Source organism: Trichosurus vulpecula, chromosome 2 (genome assembly GCF_011100635.1).
Source record: "Trichosurus vulpecula isolate mTriVul1 chromosome 2, mTriVul1.pri, whole genome shotgun sequence".
NCBI lineage: Eukaryota > Metazoa > Chordata > Mammalia > Diprotodontia > Phalangeridae > Trichosurus > Trichosurus vulpecula.
The window spans coordinates 99072126-99089961 of record NC_050574.1 but is presented as its reverse complement, the minus strand read 5'-3'; the positions used below and the strand labels follow the sequence as shown (position 1 = coordinate 99089961).

General features: G+C 36.0%; 2 protein-coding genes across 2 annotated transcripts in view; both read right to left on the bottom strand.

Moving 5' to 3' along the window:
* The window catches only part of CAB39L (calcium binding protein 39 like), a 152351-nt gene that overhangs the window by 113306 nt on the left and 21209 nt on the right, over positions 1 to 17836 (bottom strand). The window lies entirely within an intron of this gene.
* On the bottom strand, positions 5543 to 6130 carry LOC118839708 (DNA replication complex GINS protein PSF1-like). The gene has a single exon (XM_036747238.1). The coding sequence runs from the start codon at positions 6128 to 6130 to the stop codon at positions 5594 to 5596; it is 537 nt and encodes a 178-aa protein (XP_036603133.1). The 3' UTR covers positions 5543 to 5593.

The window sequence follows — 17836 nt, the reverse complement described above, 5'->3', positions numbered from 1 at the left end:
GGATACAGCACACTGGGCCTGGGGTTTGAAAGGTCTCAGTTCAAATCCAGCCTCAGACACTTAGTAGCTGTATGACCCCGGGCAAGTCAATTGTTTGCCTCAGTTTCCTCATCTATAAAATGAGTTGGAGAAGTCAATGACAAACTACTCCAGTACTTTTTCCAAGAAAACCCCAAATGGAGTCACAAAGAGTCAGACAGGACTGAAAACAACTGTATAACAACATATTCATATTACCATTCTTTTGGTTGTTTGACTCTAAAGTATTTAATATTTTCATACTTTTCATTTTTATATTTTATTTGCCAAATAACATTTTATTACACTCATTCATTCATAACTGATATTTGCTACATAATATTTAAATGAACAACCTTTGAAAATGCAAGTAATAATGTGATTTGCATATCTTTAAATGACTTTATTTTTTATTATGTTCTTAGGATAAATTTTCAATAATGGGGTTATTGGGTCAAAGGGTACGATTATTTTAACCCATAGGCAGACTGCTATGTTTCTTTCCAAAAAAATTCCATTAATTTACAATACTATCAGTAATGGATGAGTCTATCCATTTTCCCCAGTTTATTAGCACTGAGTCTTGTCATTTTTTTTTTTTACAATTTGGTGGGTATAAGGTAGTATTTTGGGTTGTTTCAAGTTTCACATCAATTCCTTGTATAATTTCAAATGTCAATTTTTTAACTGCACTATTTGCATTTCTACAAAGTCCTGCTCTGATGCTTCATTACAGCATGAAGATTAGCATATGTTTTCAACAGCTGTTTTCAAGCACTTTCTACCTTGATGGAAATGTTTCTATTAGTCTTGGCAAGAAACCATTTGCTTTCTGAAGACCAGTATAGCTAAGTACAGAGAGGCTCAACACCAGTAGGCTTGTCAAGTAGAGAGGAATTCTTTGCCATGGAGGGATGAATTCTTTGACCATGGGAACCCATGAAACAAAGAAAAATATAAGTTTTATGCAGACTGATTTTGTGGGTTCTTGGTTTTTGTTGTTCACATTTCAATAGTTTTATAGAAATATCACTTTCCTAGTACCAGAACATAATGGTACTTTGTTAGGTTACTTCAGCCAACTTAAGTTTGCATTGATGAATTAGAAAGGAAATTCCTCAATGAATCAGGTATTTGGTCATGAACTCTTCCCATATACATAGGTGTGACAGGTAATTTCTGGGTGACTTTAATGCAAGAATAGGCACAGACTATCAGATATGGCAGGGAGCCCTTAGGAGGAATGGAGTTGGAAACAGCGACAGCACCAATCACTTACTACTAAGACTTGTGCATCACATGACCTCATCACCAACAGGAAACATTGGCCTTTAATGGATATATGTCATTGTAAGAAGAGGGGACAGACAAGATGTGAGAGTGATGAAGGAGATGTAGGGCACAGAGTGCTGGACTAATCATAGACTTATCCTCACCAAGCTAAATGTTCACATTAAACAAAAATGGCAGCCCCAAGGCAAGATGACTCCCAGAAGACTTAATGTCCACAGATTAGGGCACTTCTCAGTATGTGAACAGTTGGTTGCTAATTTGGAGGCAAAGCTGAGCTAACACATAGTGGGCAACTGTGGAGCAGAAAAGGAGTAGGAAGATTTCAGAGATCTGATATGCAGTGGTACATTTACTCAGCTGGGACAGAACACTCACAAACATTAAGACTGATTTAACAAAAATTATGGGGAAATTCAGAAGCTTTTAAATGAAAAAATGAGAACTGCATAGGTTTACCAGAAAGATAGTTCATCCTTCTTTAAGAAGGCAGTGTTTAATTCCATCAAAATTAAAGTGCAAGTGAAGCTTAGAGTGATACAGGATTCTTGGTTCAGTAAGAGAGCAGATGAAATTGAGTTTCATGCAGATAGTAACAATCCATAGTGCCTTTATGATGCCCTGAAGGCTATTTATGGGCCAAAGACCTAGGGTATATCTCAACTACCCAGCACTGATGGAGCCACATTGATTAGTGATAAGGACATAATCCTGAAGAGACAGACTAAACACTTCCCTAGTGTTCTCAACGGACCATCATCAACCAATACTGAAGCTACTGACCATATACTTCAGGTGAAAGTCCATCCCTCACTAGCTGTACTTTCAACTAAAGAAGAGATTTTGAATACCATTAGGCTCCTCTCATGTAGCAAAATACCTGGTGCTGATTCTATGCCAGCTGAGATTTACAAGACAGAGTGTCCACTGCTCATACAAAAGTTGACTGAAATCTTCTGGGTTATATGACAAGAGGAGGGTATCCTCCAGGAGTTCAAGGATGCCTCCACTGTCCATCTCTATAAAGGAAAAAGAAATAGGTTGTCTTGTGATAAACATGGGGGCAGGAGGATCTCTCTCATTCACTACCAGCAGTCCTCCTTACCAGAGTCCTCCTTAATAGGCCATTCCTTCACTTGGTAGATAGTCATCTACTTGAGAGCCAATGTGGCTTCAGAAACAGTTGTTATGGTGCCTGCTGTCCTATAACTCCAGGAGAAATGCCAAAGGCAAAACAGAGGTCTGTACACATCATTAGTTGATATGACCAAGGCCTTTGATACTGCCAATTCTGATGGCTTATGGAAGATCACGGCAAAATGTGGTTGCCCAGAGAAGTTCAACAGTATTGCATGCCTGTTTCATGACAGAATGCTTTCACAAATTCTGGATAATGGACAATGTTCTCACCCTTTCCCAGTCAGCAATGTGAAGCAGTGAAGCAGAGCTGTGTCCTTGCTCCCAAATTTTTTAGGATGATGTTTTCAGCAATATTGTCAGACACCTTCAATGAGGATGAAAATGGCATCGAGGTCACCTACCACACTAATGGTAAATTATTTAACCTGAAAAGGCTACAAGCCAAGACTAAAGCGAAGGGAGAGTTGGTGTGCAACTTTTTGTTTGCAGATGATTGTGTATTCAATGTAGCCTCTGAGGCTGAGATGCAATAAAATATGGATTGATTCTCTGCTACTTGAGCTCCACCAGCCAAACCCATGCCATCCATACGGGAAACCATCAGTTACAGCAAATGAAGAAATTTTGAATACCATGGATAAGTTCACTTACTTGGCAGTATACTTTCCAGGGATGTACACATAGATGATGAGGTTGACGCATGCATTGCTAGAGCTATCTCAGTGTTTAAGAGGCTCCAAAGGAAAGTATGGAAGAGAAGAGGTATTAGGCTGCCTACCAAATGGAAGGTCTACAGAGCCGTTGTGCTGACCTCATTATTGTATGTCTGTTAAATCTGGACAGTATACCAGTGCCCTGCCAGGAAACTGAATCACTTCCATTTGAAATGTCTTAAGAAGATTCTGAAGACCACCTGGCAAGATAAAGTACCAGACACTGAGGTTCTTTCTTGAGCTGAACTGCCAAATATTCAAACTTAACTGCAGAGAGTGCAAGTCCAACGGGGTAGCCATGTTGTTTAAATGCCAAACATACATTTACCTAAAATACTTTTGCGGAGAACTCACACAAGGGCAAGCATATACATGAAGGTCAGAAGAAGCAATACAAGGACACTCTAAAGTCTCTCTGAGAACTTTTGATTGGCATGGCATTGAATAAATTAATTTAGGTAGTATTGTCATTTTTTATTAAGTTGGCTTGGCTTATCTATGAAAGATTAATATTTCTCCAATTATTTAGATCTATATTTGTGTACAGAGTGTTCGATAACTGTGTTCATTTAGTTATTTTGTGTGTCTTAGCCAGCAGATTCCCAAGTATTTTAAACTTTCTGTATTTATTTTAAATGGAATTTTTCTTTCTATCTATTCCTGCTAGTGTTTGTTGGTAATAAACAAAAATATTCGTGATTTATTTGGGTTTATTTTATATCATGCAACTTTGATGAATTCTTACAATTGTTACTGTCTTAGGTTCTTTAAGTCAATCATATCACCTGCAAAAAGTGATCATTTTGTTCCTTCTTTATTCCTTTGATGTTTCTTGTCTTACAGCTATAGCTAGCATTTCTAGCACTATGCCGAACAATAACAGTGATACTGCACATCCTTGTTTTACCATTTATCTTATAGGAAAGGTCTCTACTCTAGTTGATACCAATTATAGCTAATGTTAGCTCTTGTTTTAGATAGATACTACTTATCATATTAAGGAAAGATTTGTTTACTGCAGTTTGCTTTTTAAATGGGAATATGTGTTTTATCTTTTATTTTTATTTTTAGTTTACAACACATGGTTCTACATAATTTTGAGTTCCAGATTTTCTCCCCTCCCTCCCCACTCCCTCCCCAAGACAACATGGAATCTCATATAACTACCATGTATAACTTCGCATTGAATTAATTTACACACTACTCAAGTTGTGGAGAAGAATTATGACCAATGGAATGATTCATGAGAAAGAAGAAACAGAACCAAAAAAAAAAAAAACCAAAAACAAAAACAAAAACAAAAGAGAAGAAAAAAAGGTGAGCATGAAGTATGCCTCAATCTGCATTCAAACTTCATAGTTCTTTCTCTGGATGTAGATAGCATTCTCCATCGTGAGTCCTTTGGAGTTGTCCTTGCACCTTGTGTTGCTGAGAAGAGCGAAGTTTGTCAGGGTTGGTCCATCTTATCAAAGGCTCTTTCTACAGCAACTGATTTAATCATATGCTTTTTTGTTCTTGTTATTAATATGGTCCATTATGTTTATGGTTTTCCTAATATTGAACCAATTCTGCATTCCTGGTATAAATCCAGCCTGGTGATAGTGTACAACTTTTATGATACGTTGATGTAGTTGCCTTGTTAATATTTTAATATTTTTGATCAATATTCCTTAGACATGTTAGTCTATAATATAAAGACCATTTTTGTGTCACTGAAGAAATTTAGTTTTTTCAATATTTTACATACTATTGGAATTGAATATACTTTGAATGTTTGATAGAATTTGCTTACACATCCATCTGGTCCTGGCTTTTTCTCTTTGGGAGTTCATTTATGGCTTTTACAATTTCTTTTCAAAGACTGGGTTTTTTAAGCTCTTTACTTCTTGTTCTGTTAATCTGGGTACTTTATATTTTTGTAAATATTCATCTAATTCATATAGACTATCAAGTTTTATTGGCATATAATTGGTTGAAATAGTTCCTACTATCTTTTATTTCTTCTTCATTTATTGTCAACTCATCTTTTTTCATTTTTGATATTGGCAACCTGGTTTTCTTCCCTTTTAAAAATCATATTAGCTAATATTTTATTTAAAAGCATAGCTCCTAGTTTTATTAATTTTTTTTCATCTTTTGTTTTCAATTTTGTTAATTCTTTGACTTTCAGGAGTTCTATTTTTTTTCCCCAAAAAGTCACTATTTATCCCTAAGGAAAAAACTCCAACATTTTTCTTAGCATCGAGTCAAAAAAAAATGAGGAAATTATACCCAAAAAAGGGTCCATCTATAATTTTTAGGATCACAATGAAGGGGAGAAGGGCAGAGAGACATTTGTAGTGAGTTCCACACTACACTAAAAAAGTTTTCCGGACACTTATGACAGAACATGTTCTAGGACTCCTTGTCTGATTAATTGTTCACACTTCCATCTAGGCAAGAAATGCTGGCTGTTTTTTTTTCAATAAAACTGAAGTCCCATCATCAACTTCAAACTCTCCAAAGTCTTTTAGACACTGCACCTCAATGTACAGACTTTTAGGGGGTTTCATATCTTGCCTAATATCTAATCCTTCATCTCCACCCAAACATCTCATGTATGTAGCAAGGGACTTTTTATAGCAATTGAACCATTCTATTTCTTCAGCTGACATGTGAAATCTCAGAGCATTTGGCAAGACACTGCCATATTCCCACCTGACAGCTGTAATCCGAAGCAATCGATCATACAAATATGCAACTATGCAACGTCGATTTCTCAGCAAAGAACTATGTCGACATTTGATTGTTGGAATTAAGTAACTTCGTCCATCTGACTTCGTCTCATTTACATCAGACTGGTTCTGTTCATGCAAAGCTTTCATCTCCTCCAGAACTTGCCTGATTCCGTCATCGTTGAAGGCTGGGAGCTGCCCGTCGGGGGCGCTGTGAAGCTCCCGGATGAGCTCGATGGCTTTCTCGCAGAACATAGCTCCACGCGCTCAGGCCGTGGGACCCACAACAGCTTCCACTCGCGTCCAGCGGCAGCAGAACCCCCGCCGGTTCTATTTTTATGTTTAATTGGGGGTTACTTTGTTGGGTTTCAAGTTTTTAGAGAAATATGCCCAATTCATTATCTCTCTGTTATTGATGAAAGTATTTAGATATAAATTTTCCCCTCAGGACCGCTTTGGTTGCATACCAAAAGTCATGGTATGTTATCACAATTTTGTCATAACCTTTAATGAAGTTAACTATTTTTATGATTTGTTACTTTACACACCCATTCTTAGGATTAAGTAATTTAGTCTTCAATTAATTTTTGTTTCATCAGTACCCCTTTATTGATAAAAATTTTTATTGCATTGTGCTCCACAAAAGACTCATTTAATATTTCTGTTTTTCTACATTAGTGGTGAGGTTTTTGTCCCTTGGAACATAGCAAACTATGGTCTGTATGCCAAATATGGTCTACCATCTATTTTGTACAGCTAAGAATGGATTTTATATTTTTTAATATAATAAAACTTATTTTAAAATGTAAAAGCTATTCTTGGCTCATGGGTGATACAAAAACAGATGGCAGTGTGGTTTTGGCCCTTGGGTAAGTTTGCTGACCCTTACCCCAATACACAATGAATTTTTGTGAAGGTACCATGTACACAGCTAAGAGATATTTTATACACCTTTCTATTCCCACTCGATAATATCTAGAGGTGTATTATATCTAACTTTTGAAAAAATTCCTTACAAGTCCTTCACTTCTTTTTAGCTTTTTTTAAAATTAGATTTCTCTAGGTCTGAGAGGAGGCAAATTGAAGTGTACCACTATTATAGCTACAGCATCTCTCTCAGTAACTCTTTAGACTTTTTGTGTAAGTATTTAAATCCACTTGGTGCATATATATGTTTAGTATTGATATTAATTCATCGTCTAAAATGTATTTTCTCTGTTTATATCTTTTAATTAGGTCTATTTTTGCTGATGTTTTATCTGAAATCATGACTTTCGCCACTGCCCTACTTGCCTCAGCTAAAGTATAATAGATTTTGCTTTAGCCCCTTATTTTGACTCTATGTTCATTTGTCTCATAAAAAAATATTGTTAGACCATGTTTCTTAATCCATTTGTCTATCCTTTTCCTTTTTTTGGGTGAGTTCATTTCATTCACAGATGATTATGGTGTATTTCCATCCATTGTATTCTCTTATAGTTTTCTTTTTCTTTGTTTCTTGCCTCCATTTTAAGAGTTTATTTTCTTAAGACTAATTCCCTCCCTTAACATACCCTCTCTTCCTTTCTCTCTTTTTCCTTCTATTTCCCTGTTGAGTGAAAAGTATTTCTGTAACCAACTGTGTGGGTGTATTCTCCCATCCTAGAGCAGTTCAGATGACAATAAGTTTCAAATATCACCCACAACCATGCACCTGTTCCTCTCTGTTTGCAGAACTTCTACACATGTACCCCAATTATGAAATAATTTTCCTCATTCTTCCTCTCCTCCCCCCACCCAATGTATTCTTCTTTCTCTCCCTTTTTCTTAGTTAAGATAATCAAAACATAATAGAACCACTCTCCATCCTTCTGTCTAATTAGATTCCTTCTGTGCTTCCTGCTCAGTTTTTCTGAGCAAGTTATTCTTGGTTGTAAGCCTATATTTTTTGCCTATGCAGTGTATGGGGTGTTAAGGGAGAACTACCACCTCTGGTGTGAGGAACTGCTGAGCCCTTTTTAGGGCTGTCCATCCACTTTTGGTATCCAACTGGTCACCCAACTCTCACCTATGGCTGCGGCATGCACAGCAGCCACACACTAGTAAAACCGTCTAGGCAGACAGGCTAAACCAGGTTGAGGGTAACTGACAGGCTTCAAACCCGTAGGTAAGTTAGGGAGATATCTACCCCAAGCATGTGAAGACTTTCCCGGGCAGAACAGGTGGATGAGAATAATTTGTTCCAACAGCCACGAAGGTGGCTGAAGCAGGTGCTTTGAAACAGGTAGATTTTGCATGCAACTAAAAAATAAGATACACAGGCAATGGGGCGTAGAAATTTATCTTGCCCTACAAGAAAGGAAAGGAAAAGGGGATGAGAGGGGAGGGGGGGTGATAGAGGGGAGGGCTGACTGGGGAACAGGGCAACCAGAATATAAGCCATCTTGGAGTGGGGGGGAGGGTAGAAATGGGGAGAAAATTTGTAATTCAAACTGTTGTGAAAATCAATGCTGAAAACCAAATATGTTAAATAAATAAATTTAAATTAAAAAAAAAAAAGAAACAGGTAGAGCCTGGTCAGACATTGAAGATGCCAAGGTCATCCACTGCATCTGGGATCACTGCCAGTCATCTTGACATTTGTCTTGCCACTGGACTTCTGTGATAATGGAAGAGAGAGTGAGGCTGACAACATTGTGCAACTCTGCCTCTCTTAAATCCAATTCATCACCCTGTGATGTCATTGTTCCTCTTCAAAAGTGAAGGGCAAACAACAACATATCTTTTGTCTTCCCAGAATATCAGATAAAGGAAACTGAAGCTGAGAGTGGTTATGTTACTTGTCTAGGACCATACAGTATAAGAGGCAGAATTCAGGTAGAATTCTGACTAAAAGGCCAGCACTCTTACTCATTGTACCATATAGCTGCCTATTTTACAAAAGTTTAACTCATATAAAGCAGTCTTCACAACAGAGCATCTAAAAGACCTTTTTTCCCTCCCCAAAACCATCATAGTCAGCAAACATTTTATATTTTTGCAAAGCAGAGAGAGATGGCAACCAAAAACAATACTAGCTTAGAATAGAAAATAACCCATATAGCATGGCAGAGGAGGACAGCAGAAGATTATGAGCAGTACCATCTTTTAAAATAGAGAATAGCAATGGAATAAACCATATAGCATGAGACCCAAATAATCCACATCATCCTAAGAGCACTGAAACTGCCAGGCCAAATAAATAGATGAAATTAATTTTTCAAAACTTTTATGATGATCTATTTTTATTGATAGAGCTATAGGAACTACCAAATTTAACCCTAATACTATAGTCCCTAATAAACCTTACAAAAAAAAAAGAAATGGCACAGGAAAAAAGTTTCAAACACCAAATAACCTCTTAGGAAATACAGAATGGAGGTAAGAGAATATGAAAATTATTCAGGGATAGCCTTACAAGTTATTTCAGGGATGTGAAGATAGCAAAAAGGAGGGGGAAAAATCACAGGCATTAGTAATACTCTAAACAGGCAGTGGCAAAGACATTAATAAGTATCAATCCATAGATCTACTTTTTTTAAAAAAAATGATAAATTTTATTTTTACATCTAAATTTTCTAATATAGGTTGTCATTATCATTTGTTTTGTATACAGCTATGGTGGCTGTGATTTGTTCTTTGCCCCACTCATTCAAGATTTCATTATTAATTCTCCATTTACATGTATCTTTATTTTGTGTTCCCTGTATTGATTACTGTTTGTTATGCTTCTTGTAAACAACATATTGTTGGATTCTGATTTCTGATCTATTCTGCTATCCACTTCAGTTTTGGGGGTGAGTTCATCCCATTCACATTAACATTTATGATTACTAACTGTTCATTTCCCTCTATCTTGTTTTCTTCTGTTTATCCTTCTCTCTTTTTATTCTCTCCCTCCCCTAGAAGTCTGCCTTTTTTAAATCTGCCTTCCTTTTATCACCCTCCCCCTTCTAATCTTTCCTTCCCCTCCTAACTCTCTGTTGGGTAAGATAGACATCTATTACCAATTGAGTATGTATATATATTTCCCGTCTTTGAACCAAGTTAGATGTAAAAAAGGTTCAAATATTGCTTGAACCAATTTAGATGTGAATGAATTTCAAGTGTTGCTCATTCCCTCTCCACCATTTCCCCCCCCCATATAAGACTTATTCCTTACACACCTCTTTTGTTTGAGATAATTTTCCCCATTCTTCTCCCTTTTTCCTTTTCCTAAGGCATCCCTCTTTCTTGTGTATCCTTTTTTTTTACATCATCCCAACATAATTGACTCATTCTCACACCCTCTTTCTATGTAGAATCCTTCTAACTGCCCTAATAATTTTAAAGTTCTTAGAAGTTATAAGTATCATCTTCTTATATAGGAATGTAAACAGTTTAACCTTATTGAGCCCAGCAGCAAGAAATAGAAAGAGAAATTCCACTTAAAACAACAACAGACAATATAAAATACTTGGGACTGTACCTGCCAAGACAAACTCGGGTACTATATGAACACAATTACAAAACACTTTTCACAGAAAGACAGATCTGAACAATTGGAAAAATATCAACTGCTCATGGACAGGTTGAGCTAATACAATAAAAATGACAATTCTACCTAAATTAATTTACTTATTCAGTGCCATACCAATCAAACTGCCAAAAATTACTTTTATACAGTTAGAAAAAAAATAATAAAATTCATCTGGAAGAACAAAAAGTCAAGAATATCGAGGGAATTAATAAAAAAAAAATGTAAAGGAAGGTGGACCAGTCAAACCAGATCTCAAACTATATTATAAACCAGCAATTATCAAAACAATCTGGTACTGGCTAAGAGAGAGGGTGGGGGATCAGTGGAATAGATTAGATACACAAGACACAGTAAATGACCATAGTAATCTAGTATTTGATAAACACAAAGACCCCAGCTTCTGAGTCAAGAACTCACTATTTAACAAAAACTGCTGGAAAACTAGAAAATAGTATGGCAGAAACTAGATACAGACCAACATCTTACAACACATACCAACATAAGGTCAAAATGGGTACATTATTTAGACATAAAGCATGATATTATAAGCAAATTAGAAGAGCAAGGAGTAGTTTACATGTCAAATCTATGGAGAAGGGAAGAATTTATGAGTAAACAAGAGAGATTAAGAGAATTAAAAAATGTAAAATGGATAATTTTGATTATATCAAACTAAAAAGGTTTTTGCGCAAACAAAACCAATGTAACCAAGATTAGAAGGTAAGTAGAAAGCTAGGAAACAATTTTTATTATAAACGTCTCTTTTAAAAGCCTCGTTTTCTCAAATATATAGATTGCTGAGTCAAATTTATAAGAATACCAGTAATTCCCCTATTCATAAATGGCCAAAGGATATGAACAAGCTGTTTTCAGATGAAGAGATCAAAGCTATCTATAGTCATATAAAAATAGTCTTAATCACTATTGATTAGAAAAATACAAACTAAAACAACTCTGAGTATCACCTCACACCTATCAGACTGGCTAATATAACAGAAAAGGTAAATGACAAATACTGGAAGGGATATGGGAAAATTGGGACACTAATACACTGTTGGTGGAGTTGTGAACTGATCCAACCATTCTGGAGAGGAATTTGGAACTCTGCCCAAAGGGCAATTGACTTGTGCATAGCCATTGATCCAGCAATACCACTACTAGGTCTGTATCTCAAAAAGATCAAAAAAGGTGGGGAGGAGAACAGGGAAGAACCTATTTGTACAAAAATATTTATAGCAGCTCTTTTTGTGATAGCAAAGAATTGGAAATTGAGAGGATATCCCTCAATCAGGAAATGGCTGAACAAGTTGTGGTATATGAATGTAATGCAATACTATTATTCTATAAGAAATGATAAGCAGGATGCTCTCAGAAAAACCTGGAAAGACTTACATGAACAAAGTGAAATGATAGAACCAGGAGGACATTGTACACAGTAACAGTAACATTGTGCAACAATCAACTATGAACTACTTAGCTATTCCCAGCACTGCAGTGATCCAAGACAATTCCAAAGGTCTAATGAGGAAAACTGCTATCACATCTAGAGAAAGAAATGATGGAACCTAAATGCAGATTGAAGCATCCTATTTTCACTTTCTTTTTTTTTTAGTATATTTTCTTTTGGTTCTACATGAACTAATATGGAAATGTTTTATATGATTGCACATATATAACCTATATCACACTGCTTACCATCTTACGGAGGGGGGAGATGAGAAGAGGAAGAAAATTTAGAACAAAAAATTTTTAAATGAATGTTAAAACTTATCTTCACATGCAAGTAGAAAAAAATACTATAAAAATAAATTGGCCAATTAACAAAAGAAGAAATAGAATATTTAAATAACACTTTCTTAGAAAATGAAGTTGAACAAGCCATCAATGAGCTGTTGAAGAAAAAGTCCCCTGGATCATATGGATTTACAAGTGAATTCTACCAAACATTCAGGGAACAATTAATCTCAATACCATATAAATTATTTGAAAAAACAAGCAAAGAAGGAGTCCTACAAAATTCCTTTTAAGACATAAATATGGTTTTGATACCTAAACTAGGGAGAGTGAAAAACAGAGAAAGAAAACTATAGACCAATTTCCATAATGAATATTGATGTAAATTTTCAAATAAAATACTAGTGAAGAGATTATAGCAATGTATAACAAAGATCATATACCATAACCAGGTGGGATGCATATCAGGAATGCAGGGCTGGTTCAATATTAGGAAAACTATCAGCATAATTGACCACATCAATAACAAAAAGAACAGAAATCACATGATCATCTCAATAGATGCAGAAAAAGCATTTGACAAAATACAACAGCAATTCCTATTAAAAACACTAGAAAGCATAGGAATCAATGGAACTTTATTAAAATATGTAATATCTATCTATAACCAAGAGCAAGTATCTGTAACGGAATTTATAAACTTGAAGCCTTCCCAATAAGATCAGGATTCTGAAGCAAGGATGTCCATCATCACACTATTATTCAATTTGTACTAGAAATGCTAGCTAGAGCAATAAGACTAGAAAAAGAAATTGAAGGAATAAAAATAGGCAATGAGGAAACAAGCTCTCATTCTTTACAAATGATATGATGGTATAGAGAACCCTAGAGAATCAACTAAAAACTAGTTGAAACAATCAACAACTCAAGCAGAATTGCAGGATATAAAATTGTTCAGTCATTTTTCAGTCATATCTAACTCTGTGATCCCATTTGGGGTTTTCTTGGCAAAGGTGGTTTGCCATTTCCTTCTCCAGCTCTTTTCACCGATAAAGAAACTGAGGCAAACAGGGTGAAGTGACTTGCTCAGGGTTGCATAGCTTAGTAAGTATCTGAGGCCAGATTTGAACTCATAAAGATGAGTCTTCCAGACTCCAGGTCCAGCATTCTATCCACTACACCACTTAGCTGCCCCACAATATAAAATAAAACCACATAAATTATCAGCATTTCTATATACTACAAACAAAACCTAGAAGCAAGAGATAAAGAGAAATTCCACTTAAAATTATGATATACAATATAAAATACTTGGGAGTCTACCTGCCAAGACAAACCCAGGGATTATATGAACACAATTACAAAACATTTTTCACAGAAATAAAGACAGATCTAAACAATTGGAGAAATATTAATTTCTCATGGGTAGGATGAACTAATATAACAAAAATGACAATTCTACCTAGGTTAATTTACTTATTCACTGCCATGCCAATCAAACTACCAGAGAATTATTGGATAGAGTATAACAACAATTAGGCTAGCGGCTGTTCTGGGGGTGAAAGACCAACACAAGCCCAACAATAAGAACACTGCCAGCACACAGAAGATTGCTAACACAGGTTCTTTTGATCTGCTTTACTAAGGAAAGCAATGTTAAGGGGTTAACAATCTCACTTTAATCTAACATATAAATATCATTCACTTAGTTCAGGAGGAAAAACCAGCAACCCGAACTTCAGAGAAAATACAAACAAATTACAAACATACACAATATAAACAGACCAAATCACAATTCATAGTTACCAGGAAAGCATCAACATCTGCATTTACAAGCCAGGTGCTCTTAAAATGGCTGCCCAGGGTCCCATGCCACTCTTCCAGTGACTGAGAGCCCCAAGGGAGAACACCAACCTCTGGGTTTATACATGTTGTCCAGGGGCAAAGGCATCACAACATGCAACTCACCCACGTGACCTAAAAGCGTCACAAACATGGGACTTAAACCCATGTGGCCTAGGCTTTCCCTTGAGGCAAGGAGGTCATCAAAGACTCCTGATTTAATCAAAGAAACAAAGACCAGACTCTTCAAGTGCATTTATCTATTAAAGGGCATGTTATCTATTAAAAAATAGAAAACAAGATCCTCTCGATGCACATATTTACAAATTATATTGTATGGACTGCAACAAAGCCCAGGGTATAACAGAGCTTCCTTAATGAGATCCATGATTCTTCAAAACAGATTGGTCTAATAATTTATATAGTTTTGTCTCTCTATGCTGACTTGGGCTGGATTATTTTCACTGATTATTTTCCCCTTGGATTCCCCAATCAAGATCCAGTCTGTTTTTCTTTTACCGGGGTGAGGGGAGGGAGGAAGGGAGGAGTGGAATGAGAGAAAATAAACACTTGTTAATTGAGAGAAAATTTTTTTAAAGACTTAAGAACTCTGAGCAACACAACCATCAACCAGGATTCCAGAGGACCAATGATGAAGAACACTACCCACCTGCCTGACACAAAGGTGATGCATTCAAGCTGCAGGATGAGACATATATTTTTAGACACAGCCCATAAGGGAATTTGTTTTGCTTGACTATATAAATATATATATATATGTCTATGTCTATGTATATATGTGTGTATATATGTATATATATGTATGTATGTGTATATATACATATATATAATATACATATATTTGTTATGAGGGTTTTGCTTTTCTTTTTTCCTGTTTTTTCAATGAGAGAGGGAGGAGGGAGAAAGAAAAATAAATACTTGTTCATTGAAAAATAAAATAAGTTACACTAAAAAACAAAAATAGTAAATAAAAAGAGAATTGGACTGTCCTCAGAGGTTCGTCCTCACTCTAAATCTAACATCCTATCATTGAGCCTATGATCTATGACAATTATTAGCAGCATTATATTTCTCTCCGACCAAATTAGTCTGGTTAAGAGCAAAACATTGAACTTTTATTGCTTCTAACTTCATTACATCCAAGTGGATTTCTGCTCCCAATCTATACTTTCTGCCCCAAATTTGCAATACAAATATATATATATTTTATTTATTGGCATTTCTTAGATAAATTTTAATAATGTAATTCAGTATAGCACTGGTTTAATTTGAAAGAGTTGTAACTTTAAAGTCATGTCTTTATGCCTCTATAATTTGGATATTTTTCCCCTCAGAAAAAAGCCATTCTTTGGAAAATATCATTCTTTTGAGAAGATGTGTACCACAATAGAATTTCTGAATAGATGGATTTATGAATAGTTTTGATTCATTTTTGGTCAACCCCCACTATCAAGGAAATATCAAGAATGTTGGCATGAATATTATTTCAAAAATAAACTTTGTAATTATTTCTCTGTCAAAAGAAATTCTTGGCCTCCCACAAATTAAAATAAATCCTTTATGCTTTAAAATTTTTCACTATGATGCTAATAATTAAATTATGAGCTCATATCTTATTCTGTACATTGTTACTTGTGCATTAGGGATTCTGTTCTAGCATACTCCACAAATTCCTGTTCCAAAGTTGTTTTGCAAAAATATTCCTCATATATTATAGCCCAAACTCACCACAAATTTTTTAGAAATGTATAATCAGCTAAATGACAATACAAGATGCAAATTACAACACCATTCTTACCCTCTTACCTCCAAATACTGTCTTACTTAACATGTAAGAGGAGATAAATAGCAGGCCTCCTTGGTCTGCTCTAGAGCCAACCTCATGGGGTCCTGAGCCTATTCCATAACTATATCTGCAGAAATATGTGGTTCAGTACTGAAAGGATTTGGTACTTTTGTATGACTTAGCTAACTCTGAGTGGTCCCTTGATACTTCCCTTACCTTCCGATAGCAGCGGAGGGGGATAGGGTCCTACCTCAGTTAAAAAGGAAAGAATTTCCAGCTCACTCTCTTCCACCAATGATTTCTTGTGGCTTTGCCTTGCCAGATTTCCTGTAATGGCCTAAGGAAAGAGTGGTGTACATTCCATCCTCTCCAGCCCACCCCACAGGCTTGGGAGCACGGGGACGCAGGCTGCCTTTTGTGTTTTGTTTCTTTCTCAAGCATAGGTAACCAAATGGTGATCTTGAGAAAGTCATTTCTGTTCTGCAGGGAGCCTCATGAATTTGAGGAGTTGGGGATCTTAGGTGGTCCCTAAGTTAGAGCAGACTGGCAGCAGGAAAAGTTTGTGGATTGGAGAAGATGACCACTAATGAGAAAATAAGCCCAACTCTTGGCCTAGCTTTCTGGAAAGACGTGGACCTGGAAGAAATTATTTGAACAGCATAAAATGTCAATTTGACAGTTCCACAAATTGTTTCATGTTCTAATGTTTGTGTTGCAACTACCCAGGAAAGTATAATAGTATAGTATTGATAATAGCAGTTACAAGTTATTACTGCTTATTTAAGCTTTCTGTCAAAGTACACTTGTGAGTCTTTTGTATTTAGCATTTCTTTTGTGTATGGATGAAATAAATTGTCCACTGTAGCATAGTGAATAGAGAACTGACTTTCAAGGCAGGGAGACCTGGGTTCAAGTCCTCCCTCTCATATATATATTGGCTATGTCTCTTAGAAAGTCATTTAACCTCTCAGTGTTCTAAATAACTCTCTAAAATAGGAATTCTTAACCTAGGCTCCAAAACATATTTTTAATATTTTGATAACTGAATTTTAATATAATTTATTTCTATTATAATCCTAAGTTTATGCATTTAAAAAAGTTATTCTGAGAAGGGATCCATAGTTTTCACCAGACTGGCAAAACAATCCATGGTATAAAAAATGTTAAGAATCCCTGCTCTAAGGCTAAGTTGCGGAAGATGCAAAGACCTATATTGATAGAGGGAGTTTCCTCTCCAGGAAGCTAGTTCCCAGCACTAGGGAAAGCCCAGGTCCAATCCCTAACCCTATACAAACTTATACTGTACATTGAATACCATTCTGCTCCTCATTTCTGAGGACACCCTAGACACCAGCCAAACCTAATCTTTGAACAATTCTTCCTGGAGCAGGGGTGGAAAGAGCCAAGGAATATAAGAACTCAATCCCTCTCTTTTGAGGCCAAGGTTTTCCAGGAACTAACCCCATCTAAGTTCTGAGCTGAAAGGGATCACTTTAAGTAGAATGAGAGAAGGCAAATAGTCCAGACTCCCTGGGCCTAGCAGCAGTTCTCATACAATTTCATGAAACCTGTAATCTGTGCCTACTTCACACAAATACAATATTAACATACTTCTCCATATGCTCGTTTATTTTAAACTTTATTCCCTAAAAAGTTTTCTTTTCCTCTTGGTTTCTTGTGAAACAAATAGCATAGTAAACTATGAAGACCGAACATAAATAAAGTTTAGTGTTATTATCAGACACAATGGCAGTGCAAGCTAATCTGGCATAAATAGTAAACAGCTGGGGTAAATTAACTGGTATCATACACGCCAACCAAATTTTCACAAACTTTCTTCTTTGATAACTCTCTAGTATTTATAAATACTGTCAGCATTAAAAATTTTACCTGATATCATGTACAATATAATCCTCATCACACACACACACACACACACACACACACACACACACACCCATTCCCTTCTTCAACCTAAGAGTTGTTTCTCATTCTTCATTCAGAAGAATGAGCCCACAGTGTCCTGGGTACAGAGGAAAGC